The sequence below is a fragment of the Rhinoraja longicauda genome, chromosome 6, assembly GCF_053455715.1.
Source record: "Rhinoraja longicauda isolate Sanriku21f chromosome 6, sRhiLon1.1, whole genome shotgun sequence".
NCBI lineage: Eukaryota > Metazoa > Chordata > Chondrichthyes > Rajiformes > Arhynchobatidae > Rhinoraja > Rhinoraja longicauda.
Window position 1 is genome coordinate 80,556,977 of NC_135958.1, and position 11,663 is coordinate 80,568,639.

At 41.3% G+C, this 11,663-nt stretch overlaps 1 protein-coding gene across 3 annotated transcripts in view; it reads right to left on the reverse strand.

Moving 5' to 3' along the window:
• Positions 1-10,250, reverse strand: part of LOC144594659 (polycomb protein Suz12-like) — a 61,787-nt gene extending 51,537 nt beyond the window's left edge. For 2 of the 3 annotated variants that reach the window (XM_078401469.1, XM_078401467.1), the window contains exons 1-3: positions 10,056-10,250; positions 8,773-8,819; positions 8,417-8,481 (exon numbers count right to left, since the gene is read on the reverse strand). In XM_078401469.1, the coding sequence (XP_078257595.1) occupies positions 8,417-8,481; positions 8,773-8,819; positions 10,056-10,155 (212 nt within the window). In that variant the 5' untranslated portion in view covers positions 10,156-10,250. The remainder of the gene's footprint in view (positions 1-8,416; positions 8,482-8,772; positions 8,820-10,055) is intronic. The other variant, XM_078401470.1, reaches the window with a different exon arrangement.
• Positions 10,251-11,663: the final 1,413 nt, after the last annotated feature.

An 11,663-nucleotide genomic window follows, 5' to 3' on the forward strand; every position in this document is an offset into this window, starting at 1 on the left:
CCAGTCTAGCGAAACATTGTTGGGGAACAAGAAAATGGCAGAGATATTCAAACACTCCGTGTAATTTCGTGCAATACCAAGACAACATTCAGAAATAGCAGAGTTCACATTTAAATTTATAATTTCTTGAAATGTTCCCAGATTGGAATGTAGCAAATATCATCCCATTCTTTAAGAAAGGATGGAAAGAGACAGGAGGGAACTATAGCTAACTAAATTAGCAAAACAAGGTGCTAGAGGAACTCGGCAGATGTTTAATAAATAAGTAAAATAGATACAGGTGGAACAGCTGACCTGTGCATTTTGACTTCCAGTCGGTCTACAACAAGGTGCTACGCAAGATAATTAAAATTGGACTGCATGGTCGTGAGCATGTGTGTGGTGTGAAGTGTGAATTGGTCGGGGGGGGGGGGGGGGAGAGAGAAATGGAGCGGGAATAAAGAATCTTTTCCAGGTTGGGAAAATGTGACCAATGTTGTAGGCATTCATGTGGCCGGTTGTTCACAATCTAGATTAATGATCTGACTGAGAATGAATGCACTATATCTAAGTTTGTTATTAATACTCAACTAGGTGGCAGTGAACAAGATGCCTAGAGGCTTCAGGCAGAATAGTGACATTAAGTGAATGATGATAAATGGAATACAAGATAGAAAAATGCAAGATCATCCAATCGAAGATAATTTGATTATTTTTTCATGGCTGGATTTAAACACCATTGGTGTTCAGAATGACAAAGATAGTAATCAGGCATACCTCACAATTAGGAAGATAAATTGTATGTTGGCCTTTATAGACAAAGACCAACTGTTCCAATTACATGGAGAGAAGGAATGGGTGAAGTTTTGGGCCTTGACCCGAAACATCACCCATTCCTTCTCTCCAGACGTCCTGCCTGTCCCGTTGAGTTACTGCAGCATTTTGCATCTGTCTTTGATGTAAACCAGCATTTGCAGTTCCTTCCAACACAGTTTCAATTACATGCAGCCTTGGCAAACCCACATTTGGATTAGTGTGAACAGGTCTGGTCTCCTTCCCCAAGGGAGGATGCAATTCAGAGTGTGCAGCACAGGATCAACAGATCTGTCCTAAGGTGGCAGGTTTGTCACAAGAGATTAAGCAGACTACATCTGTACTGATGTGTTTAACAATGAGAAGATATTGAAATGTTTTTTTTTTTTTTTTAAAAGGTGCTGGAAAGGGTAGATGTAGAGTTGACTTTTCCACTGGCTGCACTATGCAACCAGGTGTCATCAGCATTCACGACTGAAACATGGAGAAAGGCCTCCCTTTGAATTCACTTCCTACAAGATTTGTAGATACTTGCTCATTCTTACTAGAGAAAGATATTAATAGATTGAGGAAATCAAGCGATTTGGGTGTGATTGGTGATCCCTAATGCCCTTAATTTAGGTGTAGGAAAAGCAGCGCTGAAATAAACCATCATCTTAATTAATACCTGAAACCTATTGTTAAAGGTTAAAGCACTTAACAGTATCTTTTTGGCAAACATTGACCAAGAAACGTGCACAATCTAAAAAGCTAAAGACAAAAAAAAAGAAAATTCTGTATGGATATTGCTTCCAAAAGAGATGTTTGAGATGCTGAATATTGGGCAAAAGAAACAAAATTATCCAATCATAAAAGAGAAACACTGCCGCTATCTAGAATCAAATAACCGAAGGGTTGGTGAGTAAAGGATCTGGAGGAAAGTGGAGAAACATAAGGGTGTGGATTATTTGACGGTGTAAATTATAGAACCTGATATTTGAAGTGGCAACAAGCCAACACAGACCAAAAAAAAAGAGCCACGTGCTTTCTTTTCTACATCCATCATTTTATCGAGAATATTTGCAGACCTCTATCCTTATATCCTCTCTCATTTCCCAGTGCTGGCAGAAGGAATGGAGGATACATTCACAGCCCTGGTGCACCTTCCCAACAGAAAGAGGGGGATCCAAAAGCTTTATAATGAAGCCCAAAACATTGGACAAATTTCGCCGCGCTCCAAGAACCGGGCAAAAGATTAGTATCTGAAATAAAAAACAGGATTTTGAAATGATTCACAAATTGTTAATACACAGGTAGAGCAAAAACGTAGGAAATTATTACCCTTCTGAAGATGGATATCGACCCAAACCTCATCTATCCATGCCTTCCAGAGATGCTGCCCGACCTGCTGAATTATTCCAGCACTTTGTGTATTTTGTATTAGGAAACCCAACAGGGTCTCATTTCCATGGAAATTTTATACAAAAGTATTATTCGGCTTTGGTAAAACTACATCTGAAGTATGGTGTACAGTATTCATTATTATTTATGGGATATCTTAGAAGAAATGCTGGACAGGTAAGGCTCGATTCCACTGACACTACTTAGCTACTGCACTTTTGGTAAATAAAGCCACACACTTTGAGCAAGAAGTTGCCCAAATTAGTTTTCAATACAAAGAACATAGGATTTCATTTATAAATCAGTGTCATTTTATCAGGATGACAATGCAATACTGAATTACACCATCTAAATGATTAACATTAGTGGAAACTAATGTATAGATTACATGATACATGGACAATGAGCGAACAGAGAAATAGTCCATTTAATCAACTAATCCTAATGCTCAAAGAGAGAGGTGGGAGACCAGAGGAGAAAGGAAAGCTCAAATCAATGCCCAATTAAGTTGTGTTAAATATACAAGCATTCAATGGAGGTGCAACAAAGACTCAAAACTATGACCACCATTCACGAAGAATTAAATTATTTTGAGCAGGCACTTGACTGCAACTTGAGTGGCAATTAATTTAAAGCAGCTGTGTTAGTTTACACCAAGACACCACAAACGGATTGTAGCAACTGTACCACTCGTGACACGGTTTTGCTTTACATTGACACAAAAGCTACAGTCAAACTTTGTAGAAAAAAACTAAAATGAACAAAACACAACAGAAAAATCCTTAAGGGAATATGATACCGCTACTGAGGATAATGCCAATTGAGTTAGTGACTGTTAGACCAGGAGACACAAGAAAAATGCTGGAATCGAGCAAAAAAAGAGTGCTGGATTTTGCGGGTCAGACAGCATCTATGGGGGGGGAATGGACAGATGACGTTTCGTCACTTACTCCGCCCATCTGCCAACCACCTCTCCCTTATCCATAGCCACCTATCACTTGCTGACTTTGCCCCAAAGCCACCTCCTTTTTCCACCTTTCTTCCCCCTATTGTTGGTCTGAGGGTCCCGACCCAAAACATCTTGTCCATTCCCTCCACAGAAGCTGCCTGACCCACTGAGTTCCTCCAGCATCTTGTTTTATCCTAGACCTGAAAATCTTCCACAAGACTTCCAACATGATATACGAAAACAAATCTTCAGTTTAAAACTGGTGCTAATAACTAACATCGCCTGTCTTGGAGTTGCATCACCATTCACAAACGTCACAGAAATAACAGATTTGAAACTTTTGAGTTGTTAAATTTGTGTTTAAATTAGTCTGACAAAAGAACCATATGTATGGAAAACATCATTGAAAAATTATCTTGAACATAATGGAACATAAAGTCTAAAATGTATTACTGAATGGAAATAGCAACAGTCCAAAATAATGCCACTGATAAATTAACTAAGAAGCTGTTCCTGATTTGAAATTTAAAACTGATCATGTCAGACAAAAGTATCCACTTTGAAGAAAAAAAATTATAAACAGAGTATGCAATCTGTTGTGACAAATACACATTTAACACAACCATAAAATTTATGGATTAAACCCAGCAGGCAACCAACAAAGCAGCAAGATTACAGCACCATTTAAAAACAATGCAAGCCACCAGAAATTGTTCAAAGATCTCTTTAGAAGATCATAATGATTGCTTGCAACTAGTCTGTATTTGATTCCAGCATCATTGTTTTTTCAGTTTCCCACTTTAAAAATTGGCATTTACTTTCAGGAAATATTCTGTCCTGATGAGGTTCATTATTCTGGTGATGGTGGTGCCAGGAAAAAAAAAGCTAGCTTATGATCAGGGGTTTAGCTTGCATGTTCACCCGACTGGCCAAATACACAGATTTTTGACTCAAATCCATCAAATACACCGAAAGACAAAAAAGCTCCAAATGTCAGAAAAGCACCCCTTTTTTTCCCCGCTCTGAAACAACTTAAGGTACAGGTAAGTGGGTGCAAATAAAGCATTCAAAACTATTCAACCAACTCAAATGTCAGACAGAAACATCAGCATATCTATAAAATTGGACATAATTAGATTAGCATTCCATTGCAATACCAAGGAAATTATACTTGACTGGATTCAGCATCCCGTCTAGTTATTTCACCATCAAAGTTGCCTTCACTGAGATTCTTCTTTTACCCGTGGCCAAGCAGGGTGCAAGATAAACTAATTTCATTTGCCTGAACATGATCCATCTCCCTCCATATCCATGCGCCTATCTAAAAGCTTCTTAAATACCATAATCGCATCTGCCTCCACTACCACTCCTAGTACGGAGTGTTTGATGTCATTTACAGATAACCCACCTGCAATGTCAAGATGTTCAAATAACAAATCTTTAAAAATAACCATAAATGAAGCAACTATATCCAACAGGGTGCCTAACTGATGTACAGACATTATTTTGAAGCTAAAAAAATGCAATAGAAATAAAATAAGCCAAATATCTTCCTGTAGAATTTTAAAGTCCATTACCTTTCTAAAGATTAGATTCAAAGAAAAAAATAACAAGAGGGATTTAGAAGACACCGTCAAAGTGTTCCAGTGCTTTAAAACGTTTCCTTCCTACTGATTGCATGTATTCAAGACATTTCTTCTATAATTTCCATCAAGTCATTTTAAATATCATAATCCAAGGCATGGTTCTCATTTACAGCATATTATTTGCATTCAAAATTCAAGACTCAATATTTCAGGATTCCGAGCAGTAACTGGTAAATTTCTGATACATCCCCTCCACCTTCTCCTGTCAGGCAGAAGATACTGAAGCTAGAAAGCACATATCATCAGATTCAAGAACGGCTTCTTTTCCCACTGTTATCAAGCTCTTAGACAGACTCTTACATTTTTTTTTAAATCTACACTCTCTCTGAAGTTGGAACACTATATTCTGCAGTTTATTCTTCTATTATTCAAAATGATTTGCCAGGATAACAAGCAAAATGAAGTTCTACTGCATCTCAGTCCATGTGACAATAATAATAAAACTATACCTTTTGAAAACTATTACAAGAGATTTAGGTTTTTCCACCAGGATATCCTACAGTCCAAATGTGACATAAATTCTAGATTTCACATTTCTTATCCAGTAGTTTGCAGTAATAGGGAGGACACCGCAGGTTCCAAGGCATCACTTTAAAGACACCTCCACCAAACATACTTCCCCACTTCCTGAAGCTGCTGCATACTCATCCAATTCCATCAGATAAACAAGATAATAAACTATGTTTGTGGCCCTTAACGTTTCTTGGGGGGGGGGGGGTTGGGACACCAAGGCAAATGTGAAAAGCAATACTGCACAGTATTCAAGTGGTCAAAAATGGCTATTATCGCTTATATACCAAAAACAAAATTTCCTTGTTTAGGTTTATTATTATCACATGTACTGAGGTACAGTAAAAAGCTTTGTTGTGCATGCTATCCAAACAGGTTAGAAATATCATACATGTAGATACAGTCAATTCAAAAACAAGTACAAAAGAGTGAAGGAGAAAATACAGAGTGCAGATCCTAACTTATGGAAGGACATTTAGAAGCCTGATAACAGAGGGGAAGGAGTTATTCCGGACCTTGAAAGGTTGGGCCACAGTACAGGCTATCATCAGTACATTTAGAGGGCATTTCAAAAATTCCATGTAGTTTGTGAACTAAATTTAATACCAAGGTACCACCAAGTCATCGTCACAAGTTCCTCATTCCAATTTTCCATTGAAGACTGCACTCACATGGATCGTAATTTCTGATACTAACATGATAATATAGCTAAATATCACGAGTAATACACAGTGGCCACCAAATGTCACTTTCAGAAAAAAACAAACCTCTGCATAGATCTGCTTAACATTCAAACGGGACACTAGGAGGCTATATCTGATATGCATTACTGCTGCAATAATTCAGCTGCAACTTGAACGATTTTTTAAAGCACCAATTCTGCTCAATGTTACATCTTACACCCCAACTATCAATTTCAATTTGCACAAAGAAATTGGACTGACAAGCAACAGAGTGCCAGAGGTTAGATGGCAACTCCTTCTCTGACAAGTAGTTTTAAACAGATTTACTGAAAATTAGAGGAAGAAACCTCCATGAAGGAACAAATGCAAAAGGAAACAGACTGACATAGTCCAAAAAACTGTAAGTTACGCAGAGGTTCAAAGACTGTATAACCATCAAAACCCAGACCTACAGCTTGCATATTGTAGTATTTAAAATACTTTTTAATGCAGTACAGAAGTGGCAAAAAAAATCCCAGTTTTTTACTTCTTTTTTACAAGAATACCTGCCTGATTGAACAGTTAACTTTCAGACATATAGCTTGAAGATATTTTAGGCAGGTTTATTCACCTGATATTTCACTTGCAGGTGCTTCATCTGTCAAATTGCATCACACTCCCGTTAATAAAGATTTATAATCGAGGAATACGTTGAGCAGATTTCACATCTTAGAGGTCTGTTTACATTGGGGCAAGAGTTCACTATGAAATCCATCACCTGTTTTACAACGGAGCCACTGGCTGCCTGATGAAGAGTTTGAAAATCCCAAACCCAAAAGCAGAATCATGTTATACTAGGTCCTAATGTATATGTCTGAAGACGGGCCTCGACCCGAAACGTCACCCATTCCTTCTCTCCAGAGATGCTGCCTTAGTTACTCAAGCATTTTGTGTCTATCCTTGGTTTAAACCAGCACCTGCATTTCCTTCCTACACATGTATACTAGACCTGTAGGACTAGGACCACAGGAGCCACATCACACTCCTGTGGCTCAGTGACACACGCGACTTATAGCAAGCTTCTCAAAGCACTGTAGAAGCACCCACTTTTTTTGACAACAGTCTAAGTAAAATCCTTCGATCCAATGGGAGATCAGGCAATCATAATATCCTATTTCAGGCCACCATTCCAAGCATCAAAATGCAAATGTCATATAACCAACCACATTCTCTATACAGCTTGTGTTGCAACAAATGATCTCGGAGAAGACAAATAAATCATTTCAAGCAAGTTCACAAACACCACCTTGAAAAAGTTAAGTACTGAAATTTGGGAGCATAAGACTCAATACACAGGTCAAACCATCAGCATCTTGAGGATTGCCTGCCCCTTCAGCAGAAGGATTTGGAAACCTCATTAACCATCGCAATACCGACCTACTTTGAGTAAGGATGATAATTTTGTTTGTACCCAAAGACAACTACTGAGACCACTTCAGACCATCAACAAACACAGTTTCCATGTCAATGTGATACTTCCTCAAATATTTAAAATAACAAGATAGATACAAAATGCTGGAGTAACTCAGCGGGACAGGCAGCATCTCTGGATAGAAGGAATGGGTGACGTCAAGACCCTTCGGGACGAGTCTGAAGAAGGGTCTCAACCCGAAAAGTCACCCATTCCTTCTATCCAGAGATGCTGCCTGTCCCGCTGAGTTACTCCAGCATTTTGCATTTATCTATGGGGTGAACCAGCATCTGCAGTTCCTTTTTACACATTTCAGATAACAAATTGTTTTGTGGCTAGGATTTTTACAACTAATGGTTGCCAAGATAAATGTAAACAAAAATACTAAACAATTCAGCTTTGAAACTATCAAAGGAAAACACTTCACATAGTTCCAATAAAAAATGAATATTGTTCCCATGTTCAATTTTATCAGAGAACATACATCATAATAATTAGAATTAATCAAAAGGCTTTCAGTTTAGATGTAAAAACAGCACATTCTCCTAACTATTTTACCCAAAAATCATCAAGTCTTGTACTTAAAATGATAAACTGATTCTGTTTACATTCCTATTGATATGTCCAACTACTTTAAGTAAATGGATTTCAAAAATTTTAAACACTTGAAAATGTGTGACAATTTATTAATGTGGAATGAACCAACAAAACAAAATTTACTTGCACTCAATACAAGCTTAACCTGCTGATATTTCCTTAGACAGACACAAAAAGCTGGAATAACTCAGTAGATCAGATAGCATCTCTGGAGAAAAGGAACAGGTGATGTTTCGGGTTGAGACGTCACCTATTTATTTTCTCCAGAGATGCTGTCTGACCCACTGAGTTACTCCAGCTTTTTGACTACCTTCAGTTTAAACCAGCACTTACAGTTCCTTCCTACACAATAATGCTTCCTTGATATTTTCCTTTAACCCGAAGAATAACATTAGATGCTTTAAATTACCTTTTGGCGTTCGTCCTTGATAATCGATGTGACATGTAAGTGAGGGTTCTGTGCAAAAAGATGGGCTGAAAAACAAAAAGGACTCGTCAGAATAGTTTTGAAACTTCCCCTCTGTAATGGGATGAGGAATAACTTGCATTTCTGGTGTTTGCAATATATACAAATTTAAATGATAGCATATGAAAAAAATAACAATCATTTACAGCACATTAGGTTAAGCAGTGAAATCAACTATAACCATTTCATGTGGAGAATTGTCATGTTGATCAGGCTCATTTTACCAAAACTGTGCTCCCTCCTCAATCCCACCTCTCATGTGAAGGGAATAACAGGTTTATTTGTTTTATGAAACTTACCGCTATGAGGTTCCTGGTTCGGAGAAATCTGTAAATTTGAGTCGGCTCTGAGAAAATGAAAGTGAATGAATTTGTGTCACAGTCTCATCCAGCAAACCTCAGCCCCGTACCCCCCTTTCCCATCCTTTTCACAAGTCAATTGGAAATTCAGGAAGCAGTCAGACAACACACGATGGAACGAATTTCAAAATTGGGGGCCATGCTCTGATATACAGTCTGAAGAAGGGTCTCGACCCAAAACGTCACCAATTCCTTCTCTCCCGAGATGCTGCCTGACCCGCTGAGTTACTCCAGCATTTTGTGTCGACCTTCGATTTAAACCAGCATCTGCAGTTTTCTTTCGAACTTAAATATTTCTTGTATATCCAAGATAGAGACAAAATGCTGGAGCAACTCGGGACAGGCAGCATCTCTGGAGAGACGGAATAGGTGACGTTTTGGGTCGAGACCCTTCTTCAGACTGATGTCAGGGGAGAGGGAGATACATAGATAAGGAAGAATACCGAGTGAAAATGTGTATATCTAATGTACATACAGGGTGAACAATTACTTTGACAAATTAACAATGTTGTTTCACAACTGTTCAGTATGTCAGATGATTTTAGTAGGAACAATGGTGTAAATGGGGTATGTTAAAGAATACAGCCATGTAACATGCCCACCCCCTCTTTCCCAGTGCCATCCTCTTAAACTCCACTCACCTCTGCACCACCACCCCCATCATCAGCCACCACCCACCCTCCTTCCATCAGTACCTTCTACCCCCTCGACATTTCACTACCACTCACCCCCCCTCCTAATTGCCACCCCCATCATGTCTCTCTCCTCCCCGCTGGCACCCGCTCCATCTTCCCCCCTCCACAACCACCACCCCCCCCCCATCATAACCTCCCCACTCTTCAACCCCTTCCCCCCGGAAACTTACTCGCGCCCAGATCTTTTGTGCCAATTTAACTCAGCAAGTGCAAACAATAAAATCATCGCCGGTGTGTTTAATGGCTGAGGGTACACTCCTCCCTCCCGCCCTCCCCCGCTAAAGCTCACCCGGTCTCTCATCGCCCTTATTATTTATTCGCCCCCATCCCCCCTGCATTAAGCGGGACGAGGGGGATCACCAGCCCGGGGAGCGCGGCCTAGTCGAGGTGGGATCCTGGGCCACCATTAGGGCGGGATGCCGGTGACAGGAGGAGGAGGAGGAGGGCGGGATCTCGGCCGGCCTGTCCGCGCCCGCCCTGAGTTGGGGCCGCTTCCCTGCCCGAGCGGCGGGCTTTGATTGAACTTACTCTCGAAGGCCTGCAGGAAAAGCTCGTGGTCGGCCTGGATCTGGTCGATCTTGGGCTTCTTTACGGCGTTCTTACCGCCGCCGTGTTTGTGGGGAGCCATGGTCGGACGAGGAAGGGAGAGGGGAGGAGGGGGAGGAGGAGGAGGGGGAAAGTTTTCCCTCACGGTGGCGGCGGCGGCGAGGAAAATCTTCCCGTCCCCAAAACTCCCAGTGTAAAGCACCGCCGGGCTCAACCTAACCTCAGCGACGGAAGTCCCGCCCCCCAACCCGCCGCGGCCCTCGGCCTCCCGCCCTCTCATTGGTCCCCGACCCGCGGCCGCCGGCTGCTCCTCGCCGGCGATTGGCCAGAGGCGCCGTCACTCAGGCGCGACTTCCGCTAGCATGGTTGGTTGCGCGCGCGCGGAGGGCTTCTTTTTGCCGCTCGCTCCTCTTGAACCGTTTTCGCGGGAAGCGCGCGCGGTGCAGGATGGGCGGGAAGGAGGCGGGACCGACGGCGGGAGGACCGGAAGTAGGCAGGCGTCGCCAATGTATCAAGTCTGCAGCATCTCCAATTCAATTCAAGGGCGTTTTAATAATAATAATAATTATTATTATTTATTTGTCATTCGAACTTATAAGTATACATTTGAACGACATGCTGTTCCTCACGGGGTTGAGGTACAAGGTGTATAGTGGTTGATATTGATGTAGGGTGCCAGTACAGTGTGTGTTTTAGGTGAGGTGTGTGTGGCTGTTTTAGGTGATGTGTGTGTGTGTTTTAGGTGAGGTGTGTGTGTTTTAGGTGAGGTGTGTGTGTTTTAGGTGAGGTGTGTGTGTTTTAGGTGAGGTGTGTATGTATTTTAGGTTTATGTGTGTTTTAGGTGAGGTGTGTGTTGTAGGTGTGTGTATGTTGTAGGTGAGTGTGTTAGGTGAGGTATGTGTGTTAGGTGAGGTGTGAGTGTGTTAGGTGAGGTGTGTGTATTTTAGGTGAGGTGTGTGTTTTCGATGAGGTGTGTGTTTTAGATGAGGCGTGTGTTTTAAATGAGGTGTGTTTTAGATGAGGTATGTGCGTGTGTCTTAAATGAGGTGTGTGTGTGTTTTAGGTGAGGTATGTGTGCGTGTTTTAAATGAGGTGTGTGTGTGTTTTAGGTGAGGTGTGTGTGTTTTAGGTGAGGTGCGTGTGTTTGTTTTAGGCGAGGTGTGTGTGTTGGGCAGCTGGGTGTTCATCATTCTAACAGCCAGGGGGAAGAAGCTGTTGCACATCCTGCTGGTGCTGGCCTTGATGCTCCAGTACCTCAGGCCGGACGGCACAAGGGCAAAGAGTCCTGTGGGAGGAGTCCTTTATAATGTTGGAGGCTTTTCGGAATGGATGGGAGATGATGTCCTCTGCTGTCCTGACCAATCGCTGCAGGGTCTTCCTGCCTGATGTGGTGCAGGTCCCTGTACAAGGACTGATGCAGCTAGTCATGAAGGCGTCTATATGGCATGTGTGTAGGAACAAAGAGAGGATGGTGGGGAAGCCTCGCTTGTTTCAGAGTCTAAACTCACTGTTTAAGAGTTAATTCCAGCTTGTTGTGTTTTATTATCATATGTCCCGAATCGGAACAGTGAAATTATTACTTCCAGCAGC